At 42.5% G+C, this 21,263-nt stretch overlaps 1 protein-coding gene across 4 annotated transcripts in view; it reads left to right on the plus strand.

Annotated features, from left to right (window-relative positions):
• Myo16 (myosin XVI) overlaps positions 1–21,263 on the plus strand; it is a 473,339-nt gene that overhangs the window by 337,784 nt on the left and 114,292 nt on the right. For all 4 annotated transcript variants that reach the window (XM_036166675.1, XM_036166674.1, XM_036166671.1 and 1 more), the window contains 4 exons: positions 1,457–1,532; positions 6,203–6,375; positions 9,681–9,761; positions 10,056–10,261. In XM_036166675.1, the coding sequence (XP_036022568.1) occupies positions 1,457–1,532; positions 6,203–6,375; positions 9,681–9,761; positions 10,056–10,261 (536 nt within the window). The remainder of the gene's footprint in view (positions 1–1,456; positions 1,533–6,202; positions 6,376–9,680; positions 9,762–10,055; positions 10,262–21,263) is intronic.

Below are 21,263 nucleotides of genomic sequence, written 5' to 3' on the forward strand. Positions count from 1 at the left end.
AGTAGTCCTTTTTACTAGTATGAATCACTAAGTATAAAAAGTGGGAACGGAAGATACAAATGCAGACTTTAGCCACCATCAGGTGACAGGGACAATCCTGGGATGGGGGACAGCTTGGTCATACCAAGCTCTCCACCTTGAGAGTGTGCAGAAGATGGAATGAAGAGCTATTGGGAAAGGAAACAGGAGCCCGGAGATGTTCTCAAGTGCAAGAGTCTTAGCTTTTCCCTGAAAGCAAGAAATACTGTCAGCTGCTGAGAACAAGTGAAATTGGAAATGGTGCTGGGAACTTGAAGACCAGGAAAAGTGTCTCTGACAGTTCCAGAGTGTACTGTGATGTGATGTCATCAAGAGGTGAATTGGGAAACTCTTAGCAAACAGAGCTGATCTGAAACCTCAGCATGAGATGGTGGGTGCAGAAGACCCCCTCCTGACCGCAAGACAAGGGCTGCCCTGTCCCTGCTGTTACGGGCAGGAATGAGGAGGCATCCCAGTGCCAGTCAGAGAAGATGCCATAGGCTGTTAGGGATGAGGGCTTTGGTTTAAATACCTGGTGTCAGAATACTGCCAAGTATCTGCACCAGGAACATGTGAAGCCAGGAAGAGGGATGCTGGGAGAGGGGAGTGTGGACAAAATCTTCACAAAAATGTTGTGGGTATCTGGAAAGGCGCTTGGGGAATCTGGGAAGAGAGCCCAAAGAAGCACCTATTTCTCAGACACTGGAGTTTATGACAGGAGAAGGTGAGATCAGCTGCCATCATTATCTAAAAATGGGTTGAAGAAGTGACAGCCACGTCCTATGGGCTGGTCAGAGGCTGAGTCAGCACCCGAAACTTTCGGTCTGACTTTTGGACAATTTACAAAGAAGCTCCCATGCATTCCGTCACAGACTTAGCATCACAGGACAGTGCCTACCGCCATTCTGAAGATTTAAGTTGGAACTTGGGGACATTAACGGGGCTCATCAAAGACCCAGATGTTTGTAAAGATGTGGTGACCTGTCTTGTGTGGTGTCACTGGACTGACCTCCCTAACCCAGGAAGAACAGAGAAGCTAGGATTCTAGCCCAGACCGGTTTACCTCCACACTGTGGGGTTATGGGTTACATGATCCTTTATCATGTGTGTGTGGGGTGGTGGTGGTGGTATATATCCAGTTTCTGATGAGGGTCTCATCTGGTCATGACCAGCCCTTCGGAGAAAGGCTTCCCTGGAGTAGATGAAGCTGCTGATAGTTAGCAATGGCTGTCCCATGAAAAGTCTTGTGATTCCCAGCTCACCTGTTCTGGCCATAGACAACAAGGCAACCAGCTTTGCCCTGGCGTGTAACTTTAAAACCTGAAAGTGCTCCTTACAGGGACTTTTAAAGACCCAAGTAAACCAAGTGGTTTATTTAAAGGATTTTTCACAGTCACCTTTTTTTCTTAAGTAATTTCCTATGTTTGTCTCATTGCAGGTAATGTATGAAATCGGTGGGGCGGTTGAGAGAAATAGAGACTGCCTTTCACAGAACCTCCTGTTTGTGATGAAAAGTAAGTTGATTTTCTCTCCACACTTACTTCTTGATCTTGCAATGACTTCCTGTAAAATGTACTACCGCCTCACGGGCAGTGGGAACATCATTTACTCTCCAGTGTTCAGGATAACGAGGATGTTGCCACACTGTACATTGATTACAACCTAATTTGGAGTTCAGTAGAAACCCCAATCTGACTAAGCTTAGCAGACAGGCAAGTAAAACACCTTTCCTGTCTCAGTGCTTGAATATGGAAGAGCATGTCTGTGGAGACTAATAAAGATGAACGTGGCTTCCGAACTTATTTAGACCACAGCAGGGTGAATTCCATTACTAAAGATGACTCCAGGTCACAACTAGAGTGGTGTTTTATTTTTATGTACTTTCAGTTATGAAGTATTAATGCCCACTAAGTAGAAAACTGATCAATATGTACATGTATAAATACACACACACACACACACACACACACACACACACACACACACACACACACACCACATATGCATACATAAATATAGGCTCCTGTGTGGGGATATTAATATTTTATATACATATGTCAACTATAACTCCATACAATATGTAACACTATATTCTAACATGTCCACCATAATCATACATGTGTGATTCTGTCTGTTCTAGTAATCACTTTCTTAGCAGAGACCTGGTGATTCATGTTTTTCTGGTAGCCTATTAAAGGAAGAGTTAAGTCCCCTGCTGAAGCAGAGCCATCTGTCTTTCCTGGAAGGACAATTCAGGCTTCGTGGAGTGGACAGATGCTTTGAACTGGAGGTCAGACATCTGCGTCACTGCTGACTCAGGGTGTCTCTGCCCACGCCACAGCCTCGTAGTGGTGACGCACTGTTTACACAGGGGCTCTCTCGGGCCTCTCAGTCACCCAGCTATTGTGAGTTCTCTGGGCTGAGACACTACAGTGAACAGGAGTGGGGTGAGATCAAAAAGGGGAGACTTGATAGCTCATTCTCTCTTACCTGCCAGGAAGTGCAGGCCTCCTATTGCGGTTATTTCAACTTCACTGTTAACGCACTTGCCTTTTGGCCCCTATGTGAAGGTCTGATACACAGAGCATGTCTTAGACATCATCACAATGCTTTGTTTCTTTCAGGTATTTCATGGGCTATGTACATAGTAAAAATGAGGAAATGATGACTGGGGTGCTTTAATCTTGCTTGTCTTATAGAGTGCCTATATTTTAAACTTATTCTGTTGTTTACACTCGTCAACAAGTTAATTTGATTCCAAGGAAACATGGGTGGCCATTGCTTAGTTCTCGGCAGGAGGACTGGATTTAAAATATGCTCTGGCATATTTGTGATTCATATGTGAGGTGGTGGATGCTCTCTGTGGGGAGCACAGAAGGTGTGTCAGGCTCGGGGAACCATAAGGTCGAGTTGCAGTTAACCAGCTTTGCTGGCACAACAGGACAGTAGCTATAGAACATGCGAAGATACACAGCATGGCATTGCTAGAAATATGTGTATAAGCACACACGGTGGCTACACTTGGCCTACAAACTGTAGTTACTCACATATTTCACCATGCCAGCAGAAGAAGCCTGGCTGTGATAGTATTATATTAATCTGCAGAATGTCAGGATGCCATGAGAAGTAATTATAAGGACACATAGCTGATAAACAACGACTTCCAGTACAATCTTCTTTGCAGTAGGAAACGCAGTTGAGGAAGTTAGAGGTTTAACTTTGGGGAAGAGGGAGGGTTCTGCTTTTGAGGAAGATAGTGGTCTACCTTTGAGTAAGGTAAGGGAGGGTCTACCCATCTGAGCCTAAGAGGACACATAAGTAAAACTAGCTCTTCCCAGAGATTCACTCACCCAGCTCTGAGAGGCACAAGGCAAGCAGAATGCCTGCACATCTGCTCTCTGCTGGAGCTTACACGGCCATGGCCAGGGCGGTGACGGGATGTCCCATGAGGCCTTCAGCTGTGACAGAAAGATACAAGTTGCTGCTCATATTCATGCAGTCTGATCATGTGACTTAGAGACAAGACAGAAATGGGGCAAAAAAATATATATGTTGTGGCCCATAGTAGTGTGTAGTGTTTTAATTTATTTAAGGCATTTTACTCCTATTAGAAGAATAATATTTTTTACTATTTATATATGGGTCCTGTCACACACACACACACACACACACACACACACACACACACACACACACACTTGAAATACATATGATAGTTATTCAGTTATTTAATTGTTCAATTTATATATCTTTAAATTGGTGGTACACGCCAGGCAGTGGTGGCATACGCCTTTAATCCCAACACTTGGGAGGCAGAGCTAGGCAGATCTCTCTGAGTTCGAGGCCAGCCTGGGCTACAGAGCAAGCTCCAGGAAAGGTGCAAAGCTACACAGAGAAACCCTGTCTCGAAAAACCAAAAAAATAAAATAAATACAAATAAATGGGTGGTACTTTATGCCTATTTTTTACATTATTGTCTTGAGGTCGTTTAGAAAAAAAAAAAAAAAACTTTTAAAGGTTTTAAAATATTAGAGTTCCCAAATGCTCTTTCCAGAGATGCAGATTTTTTTTCTGTCTTCTCCTCTCCTTCTATCTCTTCTTGTGTTTCCTGAAACACTTTCATCTCTCTGTCCAAAGACCCTCAGTGCACTTCCTGGACATCAGGAAATCATCTTCCATAGACTGAGTGGATTATCACAAGTTTGCTCACCAATGCCACATGCACAGTGGGCAGAACCCATACACACCTCTGTCACTCCACCACACATGTCTTTTCTGCTGCTTTCTCCTAACCAGGCATCATTTCTTGTTCATTGCTTTTCCCATAGGCAATGCTCCAACTTCTCAGTACCCCTCTTAGTACTGTTTAAACACTGAAAGACTGCTGGTTTTGAGCAAGAGTTCAGAGTCAATTGATGTTCCCTTGCATTCGAAGCTAGAACCCCACAGAAATGCGGGGTGCTTCATGCACTGAGTTCCAGGAGGTGATTGTCTGGCTTATCACTGGTGGTGTTCACCTACTCCAAAGGGATAAGGCGTCTTTGGTTTCTCCTGGTTACTTTTTCTTTGTTGCTGGTTAGCCATCTTTGAGCAAGCACTGTGAGAACACAGAAACACTCTGTCCCATCTGAATTCTACCTGATGATTTTGCATGGAGTAATCATTATTGCCAAGGCTGAGGTTTTTCCTCTCAGAGCTGTGAGGCCAGGATTTTCCATCAGCAGAGGCGGGCTGCTCTAACGGTCTCTCTCCCTTGAGTTAATTAGCCCTTGTTAATAGGATAAGGCTTGGCTGTCAGATTCCAGGCCTGTCAACACCCACTTCTTTTTGACAGGTTCACTGACTTTCAGCACTTGCTGACAACTGGCCTTCGCCAGCCTCTCCAGTGACCACCATCCTCATTGCCAGTGCTGAACCAGCAATTAGTTCTGCTGAAAAATTGGCGATGGGAAATGCCAAGGCCAGGGCTAGACTCTTATTACTGGGGTAGTATTTTGGTTAGGCATGTTCAGCACTCAGAAAGTTTCATATATACATGTAGATGATGTGCATATGTATAGATATGAACAAATTCATCCTGAAACCTGTCGTTTTAACCCCAAATCCCAGCATTCCCTTGACTGTTTCTGCCAGAGTCTCAGCTCTCTTCTCGGATAGTGGTGTTTTCCTGCTTGCTCACCACCGTAGTGAGTTTTCACTGAAGATATCACAAACATGCACACATATACTACATATACATACCATATATCTGTGGTTTGCTGTTCTGTGTGTGGAAAAGGTAGAAACAAACTGACTTTGCTGTTGAATATTGCAAAGTGTCTGATGGGCTGAACATGATACTAAGTAGTTATGTAAATTATTTCAAATTTTAATTTTGCAGTGGTCTTCAAGATATGGGTACTGTCATTTTCGTTGTGTTTGTAACAAGCCAGTTGAGCTCAGAAAGTATCTGCACATTCATACGGGTAGAAAAAGGCTCCTCCCAGATTCACAGCCAACACAGGCATTATTGTTTCTATGTTATTCAAAAGGCTCATAATCCAAAATCCACCTGCTGGAGGTCTGACCCTGCCTTAAGTAGCTGGGCAAGCTCTCATGACTCCCAGACTGTTTGATCTGAGGAGTCTGGTGCCAGAATGGATGGCTTCACCTCTGCAGCTGAACTCAGAGGGGCTTTTGTGCTACTTGAACCGAGTGATATATACAACCAAATGAGGCGGAGTCACCACGAGTGTTTAAATACTTCTCTCAACGGTGTTAGCATGGTGACATGTCTTCTAGAGCGGGCAGTTATTTTCCTGCAGTGGGGAGTTGCTCCCCAAAACCATTCATGTTTCTATGACTGTGTCAAGTACACAAAAGCCTGTCAGGTCTGAGCTGGTAAGATTCAGTGCTGACAACCCAGACAAGAGGAAGTGTACTCCTCCGAGAGCCACGAGCCAAGAGCTCAGGTTGGGAAGCTGTGATCAAGACTCAAGCCAAGAGCAATGAGGGCCACCATCTGTCAGGAGAAATGAATGCTGGTAGAAATAACATGGGGCCCAGGAAAAAGTAGTCCCCACTGTCCACTCTATCAGGGACTTAGTCCGCACAGAATGGGGGAGGAGTGCTCCCACAGAGAGCAAGCCTAACATTCAGCAGTGATTTTAATACCACTTACACTGTTCATCTGTTTATCTCCTAGCGAGTGAAAATGTTGTGATCAGTCATTTGTTCCAGTCAAAACTGTCACAAACAGGATCGCTGATATCTTCCTACCCATCATTTAAATTCCGAGGACAGAAATCCACCATACTCAGTAAGAGAACTGCCTCTTCAATGACTGGAGCAAACAAGAATTACCTAGAACTTAGCAAGGTAGGAGTTACATTGTTCTTACTTTTGCTGTATTTAAGTTTACTTACTGCAAACTCATCTCTCCTAAAAGCACCATCTTAATACAATAGAAAGATACCCACATTCTAACAGAAGGCATTAAAGAGGGTGATGCTGGCCTGGCTGCCTTTCTGTTGCTGTGACAAACACTCTGACCAAAAACAGTTTAGGGAGAAAATACTTATTTCATCTTGCTTCCAAGTCTCAGTCCATCCCTGAGGGACATTGGGGCAGGAACTCAAGGCAGGCATCTGAAGCAGAGACCGCAGGGGAATGCGGCTTGCTGACTCACTCTCTGGCTAGCTCACTGGTTCTTGCTTAGATAGGTTTCTCATACAGCACAGCACAGAGCCACTGGTCCAAGAAATGATACTACTCACAGTGGGCCAGACTCTCCTCCACTGAATAAGACAATCCTTCACAGACCAACTGATAAAGACAGCTAGTTACTCAATTGAGACTTTTTTTTTCAGATGCCTTTTAGGCTGTGTCAAGTTAACAGTTAATGCTAACTAAGATAGGTAGCTACCAAGGTTATAACTGGGTAAGGAACAGAAAGGTTCATGATAGTGACAATTCAGTGTGGGCACAGCTTTATAGTGATAGCACTGATTGTAAGATATCCTGCTTCTGTTTCACCTTTGTAACCATCTTTTGGGATGAATGTAAAGGAACTTCAGGGCAATTGAATTTGAAGAAATAAACTTAGTATCTTATCCTATTGATCAGGTTGTTTCCAAAGTTAGAGGTCTGTAATGATAAATTGTCGCTTCTCTTTTCCCAGGGGCAGAATGTGTCCACTATGTGTTTGTAGACTTGGGGCTTGCTTTTGTAGTGCATTAACTGTTAGTGTGTTTCTTCCACATATGGTAGATTGATGACTAAAGGTTCCATGTCTAAAAGGGAACCAAAAATCTCCTCGCAGTTCTTTCCAGTGCTGTGGTAATGGATATGCACTGCTTTGCTTCTTGAGAACACAAAAGCAGACTGTTTTCCAGTCCCCTGCTGTGTCTCCCAAAACATAGAAGAGGATATGAGAACAATTGATTTTGAAAATGCAGTTACTGAGGCAGGTTGAAACATACCTTAGCTCTCCAGTTCCAAGGAAAGCATAGTTCGAAACGCTGCCCTTTTTGAAAAGTGACAGATTTGTGTGTGTGTGTGTGTGTGTGGTTGTGTATAAATGTGTATTGTGTGTACATGTGCATATACCTCCATATGTATATTGTATGGATATATGTACACACATATGGATTTTGTGTGTGTGTATGTGAGTACTTGTATTCATATGTATGTGCATTGTGTTTCTGTATGTAACTATGTGTGTGCACATGTTTGTGTGTCTATGTGTATATATATAAATATGTATACATATATATGTGCATGTAAGGATATGCTTTTGTGTTAATGTGTATATGTATGCTCATTTTTTGTGCATGTGCCTATGTAAATGTGTATGTGTGTACCTGTCTGTGTATATGTGTATTTGTATGTGTGCATGTGTGTGCTTGTGTGTATGTGTCTTTATGTATGTGCACAGCATACCTGTGTGTGTTTGAATGTTTGTGTGTGCCTGTGTGTATGTATATTTGTGATTATATCTGTATGTTTGTGTATGTGTCCATGCCTATGGGTGTACATGACTGTGTGTGTGTGTGTGTGTGCCTGAGTGTGTATGTATGTGCTTCTCTGTGTGTACCTGTGTATGTGTGCCTATGTGTATGTATGTGTCTATGTATATGCCTGTTTGTGTGTGTGTGCCTGTGGGTGCATGGGCCTTTAGCTAGTAGACCCTAGGATCAATAACCTTTAGGCAAGTTTCAGAATCAGACTTGGCAGGAATCCCATGTCACAGCCTAGGGACAGTCATCTCTACATTAGAAAGACAAGGTTCCCTGTGGGAAGAGCTTAGTTCAAAGGGTCTCTGTATCTCTGACCTTTCGCTTTTCATGCAGACTGCACATCAACAGTAAGAAATCACAGGCCTCTAAACTGCAATTTTTAACCTCAATGATTAAGTGCTTGGATCCTGGGTGCCACTCGGCTTTTCTCTGAAGCACTAGAGAAGAGACATAATTCACAGTAGCGAGCTGTCCAGAAGGAGGAACCTTGTGCCCACATCCAGGGGTGGAGATGTATTGTCATGATTCCTTAAACACTGTGCTCCCCATTGCCCTTGCTTTTCTCTTCGACCCATCCCAGTCCTTGTACATCTACTGCTGGGCCAGAAACATGGAATTTTACCCACTCCTTGACTGGACATGACTCTGGCATTGAGTTTGTAGAAATGGGTTGATGCTGGCCAAGTGTTTCATTTTGCATTCCCTTGTTGGCCACAATGAATCAGCGCCCTGCGCAGTTCATCATAATGGGAGGAAATGAGCTGCTGTCCTCGTGGTACCAAACAGATGATGCTATTTCATTAGCTACTGGCCTCATAGACTACCAAGCTGATAATTGTGTCTCATCAGAATTTCTCTTCCATAGTTTTAAGCGAAATTATCTTAGAGTGGTGGATATACTAGTCTGCACCCTTGTTGTCCTTTGAAATGTAATGTGGCATCTTTAAACCCCTGGTGAGATTTAATTAATTACCTCCTGCCCTTTATTTCTTCACTCAATGGCATCATTTTCACTGTCTTTTGCATTTTTCCATTGTCACTTAATCTTTGCTACATATGGTGTTTTTCTTTTAAAAGCTGGTTTTATTATGTATTGAAGAACACAGCTTTCTGTCAGTTTCCAAGGATAAGCACCTCACTAACTCAGTCCTTCTAGCAGATAAAGGGGGAGACCCAAAAATGCATCAAACCCATACATCTGTGTAATGATAATTGTCTTAAAGTTTAGAGAGCAAAGTAGCAAGTATAAGAACAAAATTGTAACAAAATAACTTATTTTTTCCCCATCATAAGCTACATTTCACAACTAATGTGAACAGTTAGTAATTAGCCAAGACCTTGGAGGGAACCTCTTGTATTGATCTAACCTGTCTTTGCTATGAAATCAAGATGAGGGCAGGCTGTGGTGATTTAAAGAAGAGCCCTGTGCATCCTGAGCATGAAAGGTTAGCAGCAGTGACTGTCACCTTACTCACAGCTGCCCAGTTCCCAGACTTGTGGTCACATCATCAAAGTCCTCTGGTCCTGATTTTTATGACCTCTGGCTTATATATTTGTCTACAAGTGCATTAATATGAGCAAAAAGCTTAATTTTTCTTTTCTCCTTCTAAACCAGAAGCTAATATGATAAATCTGTCCTCCTTGTCACCCCCCCCACACACACAGTTATTAAAAAAGAAAGGATCTTCAACTTTTCTTCAAAGACTGGAACGCGGAAACCCTGTTACAACTGCATCACAACTCACGGTTAGTGGCATTCAGGTTCAAAATCTCCATGTTTGTATCAACTATAATGTGTTAATGTTAGTTTTCCATTTCTAATGTCTGAGTACCTTCAGAAGAAATGCCACACTATTACTCTCACATATGCACACACACACACACACACACACACACACACACACACACACACACACTACACATGCTGAACCAATGCACAATACACAAATATGGGTTGCATTCAGAGACCCCGTGTAGACTGCTTTGGATTCCCACCCTTTGTCTCTCTATGGAGTCAGCTCTGCTCTTCTCTGCCTGTAGAAATCTCTGGCTGACATCACCGGGAAGCTGCAGAGGGGCAGTCCACACTTCATCCATTGCATCAAGCCCAATACCTCACAGCTGCCTGGTGTGTTTGATCACTTCTACGTGTCTGCTCAGCTGCAGTACCTCGGTGTCCTAGGGCTGGTGAAGCTGTTCCGGTATGGGTACCCAGTGCGCCCTTCCTTCGAGGACTTCCTGTCCAGGTCAGTCTGGAACCATTGTTCTGCCCTCCATGGAGATGCCACACTGATGCTATTTCAGCAAAGTCCGTTCTGTTTCTTTTTGGAGCATGACTTTCAGTGGTTCTACCATCATGTGAAAACAAGATAATCTGGGAGGCAGGGAAGAGTGACAGAGTTTATGTCAAAAGTGGCCAGAAGGCAGGACTTTGGAAACCACTTGGTCCCCTCAAGTGTGGTTATCTATGGACATGGAGATTTATAAAGCTGTGACATACAGTATTTGTATCACATCCCTATGATGGGTGTAAATGTGGATTTTCTTCTTCCTCTATCTTGTATGAAGAAAACACAGTTTAGATGACAGTTACCAAACAGCACAGGTGGAACACTGACTCCTTGTTTGTGTAAATTGTAAATGGAGGTTTCCTGGAGTGTAGCAGGAGCATTTATTTGTATGTGGTTTGTGGTCATTTTTTTCATTATAATGGTAACAGAGATGGCAAACATAGTGCAAAATATAGGTGAGATGTTCTTACTGTTTGGCCCTATAGAGAAGTTTGTTGACCCAATATTAGCTAATTTGAACCCCAAAGCACAATGTGCCTAAACAGCGCACCAATGAGGAGAATATTGGGAAACAGAGCCTTGTCTATGTAGGAATGAGCCTGCTGTCACACACCTTTACCATAGCAGTTTTCCAGGAGTACTCAAATCTTCTCCAAAGCTGCACCAGGCTCCAGGGCTATGTATTTGCTCGTAAGTATTGTATGATGTTTGTGTATGCCTGTTGAGGGAGGCATGTGTCTGTGTACATGTTCCTGTGTATGTGTGTGAGCCACAGATTGACATCAAGCATCTTCCTTCCATCACTTTCCAATCTTACTTTTTGAGACAGGGACTCCCATTGAACATGGAACACACCAATTTGGGAAGACCGACTAGCTGGCCAGCAAGCTCCCAGGGATCCCTCTGTTCCTGCCTCCCCAGTGTCAGGACTGTAGGCACTTCCTAGTTTGTCTGGCTTTTCCTCATGGATGCTAGTGACCTGAACTCAGGTCCTCATGCTTGAAGGGTATGGTGCTTGAATGAGAGATATCCCCAGAGGCTCGTGCACTTCAACAGTTGGACCCAGTGGGTGGCACCACTTAGGAGACCAGTAGGTCTCACCATTTATGAGAACTTTAGGAGCTGCAGGCTTGCTGGAGGCAGTATGTCACTAGGGGTGGGCTTTGAGGGTTTCTAACCTCACCCCACTCCCAGTTCACTCTCTCTCTCTCTCTCTCTCTCTCTCTCTCTCTCTCTCTCTCTCTCTCTCAGCTCCCTTCTTCTGCTGCCTTGCTTCCCCATCATGACAGACATCTAACCCCCTGGACCCATAAGCCTAAATAAACTCTTCCTTAAGTTATTTTTATGGTGTTTTATTGTAGCAACAGAAGAATATCTAATATAAGAAGTGAGGGCTGAATCAGCTGACCATCCTCCCCAGCTCATCTATCCATAATGGGTTTTCTTTTTGTTGTTGTTGTTTTGTTTTTGTTTTTGTTTTTCAAGACAGGGTTTCTCTGTGTAGCTTTGTGCCTTTCCTGGAACTCACTTGGTAGCCCAGGCTGGCCTCGAACTCACAGAGATCTGTCTGGCTCTGCCTCCCAAGTGCTGGGATTAAAGGCATGTACCACTACCGCCCAGCCCATAATGTTTTTTACTTAACCATAAACCTTAGTCTGATTTGAAGAAAACCAATAATCCAAATGAATCTATTTTAAAGAAAGTAGTTGATGAATATTAATTTAACTTGCCAATATATGCTAATGGGTGCTCGCTTGGTCTGGAGCTTTAGTCTAGTGCTTTGCTAGGTCTCTGTCTTGGCTTGAAGATGCTCACAGACTAGTAGGCAGATACATGCATGCTCAGCTAAGTGGCAGACGGGGCTTTGTAATTGAACATGTACCACGCGTCACAGAAGCATAGGAGGGAGGCCACGCAGAGCTGGCTTTCAGATGAAGTAAATATTAATATTGGTAAAAAAAATTAATGCTTATAACTATTTTATAGACTTATAATTTATATGGAATAATTGCAAAGTTGGGAATTAGGAGCAAACTAAGCTTGGATATAAGCATGAACTTTATGAGACTTAGATATGAGTGATGGGGTACATTATTGGTTATTGTTCATTAGGATATCTTTTCACCTTTCTTTGCCTATTTCCTAAGTAGAAATCTAATCAGTCTTCAGAGATATATAGCTCTAAAATGAGCCTATAATTTTTCATGTATTATCATTGGCTTGTTAGAGGTCAGCCCTCCAGTACCGTTAGGTGCAAGTGGTCTTTGGGTGAATGAGACATAATCCTGCCCACAGGTAAGGTTTTTAAAAAGTGAAAGATTTATGCTATCAGAAGAAAAACCAGATGACCTACATGTGAGTGTGAAACTAAGAGATTCCCAAATGGACCCTAAACCTTCAGCATGGGGGCCAACATCAAGTGGAACCAAGAGTGCTTTGGGATGTATTCCTGATTCAATACCAAAGGCTGAATAGTAGTCCTGGGCTATGGATGAGGGATGGCATCTTACAGTATCCTGTGCTCTCTCAAGGTCATGGCTCTAGATAGATTAGAGTTTGGTCAGTGGGACCAACTTTATTTCTAACTCAAAAGACTCTTCCATACCATGCATATCTGAATCCCTACTACAATACATCTGAGCTCAGGTTCTCATGTTCTATGGTTTGAGGTGAATGCTACAAATAAGTGTCTCCAACAGCTGGCCAGAATTATAGAAGCTGGTGACGGGTGGGCAGTGCTTTGAAAACCCTGACATAATTTCTTTGGGAAATTGTTGTTTTGTTCTGATGTCTCTCTTGAAATGCCATTCCTTTATAAAAAATCCTAATGTAGAAAATGTAAAATCTCCAGCTGACCCAAACTCCACCAAATGCAACCACTGATTTGCCAAGCTTCTTAAAGAGCCTTCCTCCAAATTTGAGATATTCCGAGGCACAAGGGGCAGGATCCATCCACCAACAGAAAGAGCACATTTCTGGCATTTGCTTGTTTGTTTGGTGAGGCTGTCTTAGGGACATGGTATCAGTCAAGTCTGTATTAAGGGATTCCTCCCTCAGAGACTCTCCAGGTAGATTTTTCTTCCTAATGCTCATCACAACAAGCAGACATCTGAGTTGCAGTGTTCCTACAGAATGCAGTGGGTGGGGGTTGTGACTCTGTGTGTGTGGTGTGTGACACTATAAATAATGATGATTAGAAATTTATTTTATTTTGCCTTTTGTATTTGTGTATCTCTCCATCAGAGCCTACCTTAATGAAAATAGACTATGCAATTAACCTTTTGAAATAAGGAACAGGTTTTAAGTCTATACTTCTCCTAAGTTAATGGCTTCTCGGCAGGGACCATCTCTTATTGACAAGCTTTGTTGACACTAAGTAAATATCTTCAGAACCCAGACATATAACTTGATTGTGTTTGCCTAGCATGTGTGAGGCTCCAGGTTAAATTCTTAACACACACACACACACACACACACACACACACCACAAATAAATAAATATCTTCAGACAAAACCTGGAATAGGCAATTAACTGATGCTCAATTTAGAGTAAAAGTTTTGCATGATAAAATAATAATTATACTTTTGAATTTATAATAGACAAAGAGTTTGAGTGTGGAAAACACATTTGTGAGTTAATCTGTGTCGTCATTTTAGCATTTTCTTATCTGAAAGGAATGTGATTTCCTCAACTTTGTTTTACATAGCTAAGCAGAAGTAGCATTATTCACTTATTTCAACAGAAATATGTCACTGTCTCCCTGAATGTGACACACACACACACACACACACACACACACACACACACAAAATTGATCTACAGTGAGATTACCAATATTTGTGGAACTTGACTAAAATTCAATCAAAACCCTACTGTCAATGAGCTGACTTGATGTGATACTCCTTGCATATTCAGAAGTGTACCAGCACCCTGGAATGACCCCAGGCAGGGAGGTAGAATTTAATAGAAAATATTTGCTGGTGAAAGTCCTTAAAGAAGCTTATATCATTCCCATGTAAAACAGAACTTCTTGCATTCTACTTAAATATGACATAAAATATTTATCTTCTGGTCACAACCAACTTATCCTAGCAACCAGAAAGCTAACACCCATCAAAGCAAAGGACTCACCATGCATTAAAGCTATGCTCACCTCAAAAGTCTTAGATGGAAGAAAGGAGAAAGTTGCCCAGTTTTGCAGTTTGGAAGTAAACAATTGCTTATCCAGATAACATTCATTTTGGGATTACAGCATGATAGTTGACTGACAAGCACAGAGAAGGATATCTTAGTGTGGTGTGTCTCAGTTTGCTTCCTATCGCTGCAACAAAATTCCATCACCAAAAGCAAGCTGAGGAGGAAAGGTTTTCTTTTCTATTTCTCAGGCTGCTTTTTTATACAACACAGGCAGAACCACTTGCCTAGGGATGGTACCACCCCCAGTGGGCTAGGTCTTCCCACATCAATCATTAATTAAGAAAATGCCCCCACAGAATTACTTACAGGCCAATCTGATAGAGGCATAGCACCTGCCATGGAGTCTAATGTGCTTACCTTCACTCTCAGGCTCTTTATGGAGAATTTGATTGTCACTACTTGTACACTAAGAGGGCCCTGGGTCTGTGCCTCCCTGTAGCAAGAGTGATTAATCTGAGTCCTCGTTTCAAAAACGTTCTCTATTGCTGTTGGATTCAATTCCCAAGACCTTTCATTGTGGCATTGTAAGAATCACCTCTCACCAACCTATTCTATAGACCAACAACAAAGACCAACAGTCCAAACTGTGTGCTCTATAATAGCCAAGTTTTCTTACATTTGACTGGGGCTTGGCAGCAGTGGGGCTCAGCTCAGATCAGCTGTGAAGTTGGTTTTGCTTCATGGCAGAATCCAGGCTTCAGGACTCACTTGGGTTCAGGACATGCCTTTGGTGGGCCATGTAGAAAAGATGAGCCTATTGTTCTCTCAAATTCAGCTGAAGCAGCACCCTTCAGATGGAGCAAGACCTTACCTACAGGAAGGGTACATAAAACACACAGCAGAGTGTGCACATCCTACCTCAGTCAATTTGCCTTGTTAGCCCATTCCAAAACATAGTGGCACAAAACAAAAATTTATTCTTCTTCCTTATTCAGTCGGCTGGGATGAGTGGCTTCTTTCCCACAGATGTGGCCAGACAGCAGGAGAGCTGGATGTAAGAGCATTTCTTCACCCACATGTCTGGTGCCTTGCTGTTGGCAGAGTTTCTCTGTGTCTTCCAAATAACCATTCAGAAACTTATTATTTATAAATGACTGGCCATTAGCTCAGGCTTGTTACTAGATAATTCTTAAACTGTAATTAACTCATATTTCTTAATCTACATTCTGCCATGTGGCACTATCTCTCTTTCATCTTGTACCTCCTGTTTCTTTTCTCTGTCTCACTGGCAACTCCTCTGACCCCACCCTTCTTCCCAGTGTTCTGATTCTCCCACCGAACCTTATCCTGTCCAGCTATAGGCCAATCAGCTTCTTTATCAACCCAATCACAGCAACATATAAAGGAATGTAAAGGAATATTGCACACCTGGCTGTCCCACTGTGGAAGTCTCTCTGGCAGTGCAGCCCATATTTCTTTTTTTTAAGATTTATTTATTATATATATATATTATATATACAGTGTTCTGCCTACATGTGCCCTTGTAGGCCAGAAGAGGGTGCCAGATCTCATTACAGGTGGTTTTTGAGCCACCATGTGGTTGCTGGGAATTGAACTCAGGACCTCTGGAAGAGCAGTCAATGTTCTTAACCACTGAGCCATCTCTCCACATTTCTTACCTTGGTAAAAAAGCTCTCAAGGGCCAAGAAAGGAAGCTTTGATCCTCCTCAGTTAAGCACAGCAAGTTCTGCTTCTGTTCTGTGAGACACAATGGTTACTGCCAGTGCAGACCTTCTCAGTAGAACAGAAGCAATTGGCATGGTAATATTGAGACAAGGGAGACAAGAGATATATAGAAGCAAATGAAAGCCCTCCACAGCCAGGCCTCAGGTGTAAACTGACATGATTTGCATTGTTCTCCTGTTTCTACAATTAATTCCATGTGTTGAAAAACATCATACTACCAAATGTTTATGAATTATAGAAGGAAGGAACTATCAAAGGTCATGTCACCTCCCTAAAAAAGCCACACAAGCATGTATACCTAAGTTAAATCCCAGCACCCAAGGAAAAGAGCTGGGAATGGTAGATCACACTTGTCATCCCAGGTCTGGGGAGGCAGAGACAGGCAGATTCCTGGTGTTTGACAGCTAATGTGATTAGCCTACTTAGAGAGCATGGGGTTCAGTGAGAAGCTGTCTCAAATGTTTCCTGGGGAAAGACATCCAAGGATAACCTCTGACCTACACACTCATATATATCCAAATGAACATGGGAGCATACACACACACAAACACACACACACACACACACACACAGAGAGAGAGAGAGAGAGAGAGAGAGAGAGAGAGAGAGAGAGAGAGAGAGATGGATAGATAGAGAGATAGATAGAAAGAAGATGGATGGATGGATGGATGGATGGATGGATGGATGGATGGATGGATAGGTAGATAGAGAATATGTTTTGACAAGTCTTTAAGTGACTTACCTTGCCTGACCTGGCCATCTTTCTCAGTGATCTCTTTAATACTCTGCCTGATGCTGATGCTGTGATCCATATTGTTTTACCGTGTGCTGTGAGGTGATACGATAGTGCCAGAAACTTATGGCTCCTCCTCTGTTTCTGACATCCTGTCCTCTCTCCTCTTCCTTCTCAGTTTCTGTCCTTATCTGGCATCAGGAATCTTTTGTAGTCGGGGTGGTGGGGAGCCAGGCTCCTGTTAGGGGTGATTTAAGTTTGGCAGTGAGTGTTAGACACTGTCACTGAAGAGAGAGGTTTTTGCTTCATGAGGTGGTGTATTTGCAAATGACAGAAGGATTGGTCCAGCAAGAGCCCTGGGGTGACTATATTATACTTGGCCTGGGGAGTAGCCAGAGCTGTGTTTTCAGATCAACACTGGGAGAAATCCTGCCTGGAAATAGCCTGAATCATTCAGCTTGTCTAAGCCACATGGGCTGATGAAAGGCTGCGCTGTAAAGGAAACAGAGCCGTGATGGGGAACAGGGTGTGGACATAGGGACAAGACTGAAAGAAAGCATACATGCGTTAATGGGACTCAAATTCAAGGGCAGCAGCTAGCCGGTGAAACAGGCAGTCCTTAGGGTTGCCGTCTGTCCTGAATCCATCCCAAAGTGTCCCTGTGGCAGGCTCAGATGCCAGCCCCTTTCAACACATCTTTAATAGAAATGAGATTTATAAGGTCAGGGGGTATTAAAGCCTCTGAAAGTTTTGATTGGCCTGTGATACGTTTTCTTACAAGGCATTTTTGCCAAATCTGACTATATTCATTGTGCCAAATCGGTTGTGCTTATGTAAGATTTAGTGTAATTGGGAATAAGGAAGGCCTTTAATTTTTCAGTGAAATATAAACTCAGAGAGAAACTTATGTAATGGCTGGAAATTCATTTCCACTTGAGTCTAATCAGGCATGTCTTTATTTATAACTTGGTTCACTGCTCAGTGGATTGTGGGTCAGCAGCTCCTCCATACTCTACTAAACAGTCTCCAGAGCTTGTCTCCAAAGGCCCCAGCAGTAGGCACTGAAAACTTGCAGGCCGTATGGCATGCTCAGCTGTGACACAGGCAGTGTGGAAGTGAACAGTAGAGTGGGCGCTCAGTGCCCTGAAACAAGCAGGATGTGTGCACTTGGCCTAAGGCGACTGACCCCGAGAATAGATTTGTCTCTTTCCCAGACAGCACTGTGGACAGTGTCCTCTCTGAAGTGAGTAGCTAGTGGTAGGTGATCAGTGCTGTTTGTGTGTTTTTGTGGGGTCTGAAGTCAGCCTACCACCGAGCCATAGCTGAGCCCATGATGAGTGTCTTCAGTGCCCACTCGCAATCTGGCTCAGACCCCAATTTCTGCTCTTTCAGGTTTTATTATCCCGTTGGGACTGTACTCACTCATTCATTCATCATTCATTTCTTCATTACTTATTCATTCACTCTTACCTCGTACAAACTTTTATTGAGTCAGAAAGTCGTTGTGACTTGGAGTCACCATGAGCTGTAGCCTTGTGGGTCATGGTCACTGTGTTTCATGATGGAGGAGCCCTTTAGAGTAATTATTGATATTATGCAGATAATGGGTATTATGTAATTACTAATTGTCATAAGGGCCAGAGCTGAAGCTCAGTAGTAGAGTGCTTGCTCAGCATAGCCTAGGCCCCAGGTTCAGCCCCTGGTACTGCCAGAAAAATTATAATCAAAGGAAACCGTTGACATGAGGTTGCCTTGGCAATATGTTTTTGTGCTGTGGAGATGGTTCAGCGGGTCAAGTGTCCTTTGTAAAAGCACAAGAATCTGAGTTTGGATCTGCCGCACCCACATCAAAAGCTAGACAAGGCAACACACATCCATAACCCCTGCTCTGCAGAGAGAGGGAAAATGTCGAAGATTCCAGGAGCTCACTGACATGTCTAGAGGAATCTATGAACTTTAGGTTCTCAAAATATTTTATCTGAAAATAAAAGGTGAAGAATAATGGAGAGAAGTGCCTGAAATCATCCTCTGACCTCCACACATGCATGCACAGGTAAGAGCACCCATACCTTTACGTACATGTGTAAAACGTGCACACAGCACACATATACCCTGTAGCAGAATCTTAAAAGGTCTTATTAATAAAAACAAACCTGAGGCCAGTTATTGGGGTGAATGCTGGAATGTCAGAGAAGCAGAACAAGCCACAGCTTCCTCACCTCATCAGTTCCTCAGCTGGTCTTGTTTCCTCAGACTGCAAGCTTCTGAATCCTTATCCGAATGAATCTCAGCTGAACTGTGCTGCTCAAAGCCTAAAAGCTTAACCAGCCAAAAGCTTAACCAGCCAAATTCTTCTAGTTTCTGGTCTTCATGCCTTATATATCTTTCTACTTCCTGCCATCACTCCCTGGGATTAAAGGCTTACTTCTTGGGATTAAAGGCGGGTGTCACCACGCCTGGCTGTTTCCAATGTGGCCTTGAATTTACAGAGATCCAGAGGGATTTCTGCCTCTGGAATGCTAAGATTAAAGGTGTGAGTGCCACTGCCTAACCTCTATGTTAAATACTGTAGCTTTTCTGTTCTCTGACCCCAGACAAGTTTATTAGGGTGCACAGTATTTTAGGGAACACAGTACAACCACAATACCCTCACAAGTAAATAAATAAATACAATTGTCATGTGTTTTGTCCTAAATAATGGTAATCTTCATTACTGTCCCTTCATCCATCATGAGCAATTCTGTGCCCTGCTGGGCAGCCACCTGGGAACATAGCTAAACAATGTAGATCTTGCACCCCTTGAGTGGCCAACAATTCATTACTGCATCAGTCTCAAGACTGGAAACACATTTCATTCCTCACTCTAAGCCTTGTCAAGAGTTACCCGAATAAATGCAAATGTTAAAATGAGGAAAACAAGAACAATTCTGACAAGAAAATGTAGTCTCCTAGAAATTCTCCATATTTGGCTATTTTAAGACCCCAGCGAAAAATGAAAATTCACAGACTAATATACTTTAAAAAGTGCAGAGATCCTCAACTCCAAAGGAACTGAAATCCCATGTCTTTTTATTCTGTGCCCCTGATGTGAATGTCAGGCTGAGGTCTTGTCTCTGAATTCCCCTGTCTGTTGTGGTTGGCTCAGTGTTAGTGGTTCTAGGCATCTTGGCCAACTGTAGGGTTAAAGTCTCATCTTATTTTTCCACTAGATTCTTCACATTACCAGCAGACAGTTTGCTGTTAGGAAAAGGCCACTCAATGTCAGTCATGAGGTGGTTGACAGGTTGACAGCAAATACCTGTGGCGTCAACTATACTTGAGTGACTGATGCAATTTTCTGTGCAATTTCCTTGTTGAGCTTTGTATCTTGTGTCTGAAACATAATACTTATTGATACCCCATAGCAAATGTACTAATGGCAATGTGCTTATTATGCCTGAACAGTTTACATCATTTACTTTGATCCTAACTATTTCCCCTTAGAGCCGTTCATTAGATGCAGATGCTAATGGTCCTGGCTGTTGTCTCTGTAGTTTATTTAGTAATATTACCACTTTCAAACAAGTATCCTGAACCATTCTCTGAGGTTGATTTCTTGCCACATCGTAACTAAATAGAAGTTTATGAATTCACATTTCTATTTTATATGGAAAAAGAGGCTGTGTTTTCTGTTTCTTTCTTGGGTTTTTGACATGCTCAAATACATTCTCCAAACGCTATGAAGTTGGAGATTAATTGTGCAACAAGAATATTTTTAACAATAAAAACATCACATCACAAGAGACAATTGTATTGATCTCATATTTATGTCAATGACTATTTTTAAGATAGAAAAGATCACAAGTAGAGCTGACCCACTTTACAGAAAACGTGAAAAATACAAAACACTCCACCATTCTCCTGAAAGCCACCACTTCTTAACCCTAAAATCTGACTTCCGTGACAGCACAATTAGTAAAGTATTTACAGTATAGGAATGAATGCCATCTACTTTTAGGAGCATTTAATTTTAGAGTAGAAGCAATATGTGTTCTTGTCAAGAAATCCATAGTCTTACACAAACATATTGTTTTAGGGTAAAATTATATTTGTGAACTTCTGTCTTTTTTTCAAAGATCTCTCATTTATGGCTAAATTATTTAGCTCTGTGTAGGACTTGAATCCACAGCAATCAAGCATTGAATAAGTTAAGCTATAAAGGAGTCATTGATATACTCAAAACAATAACATTTGTAGGAAGGTAAGTGTTATTGATTAGAAAGGAAGACTGTGTGTAGTGAGTGAGGGAATCAGTAGGAAACTGATGGCGGTAGTGCAGTCTCAACAGCTGACCTTCTCCA

Source organism: Onychomys torridus, chromosome 17, assembly GCF_903995425.1.
Source record: "Onychomys torridus chromosome 17, mOncTor1.1, whole genome shotgun sequence".
Lineage (NCBI taxonomy): Eukaryota > Metazoa > Chordata > Mammalia > Rodentia > Cricetidae > Onychomys > Onychomys torridus.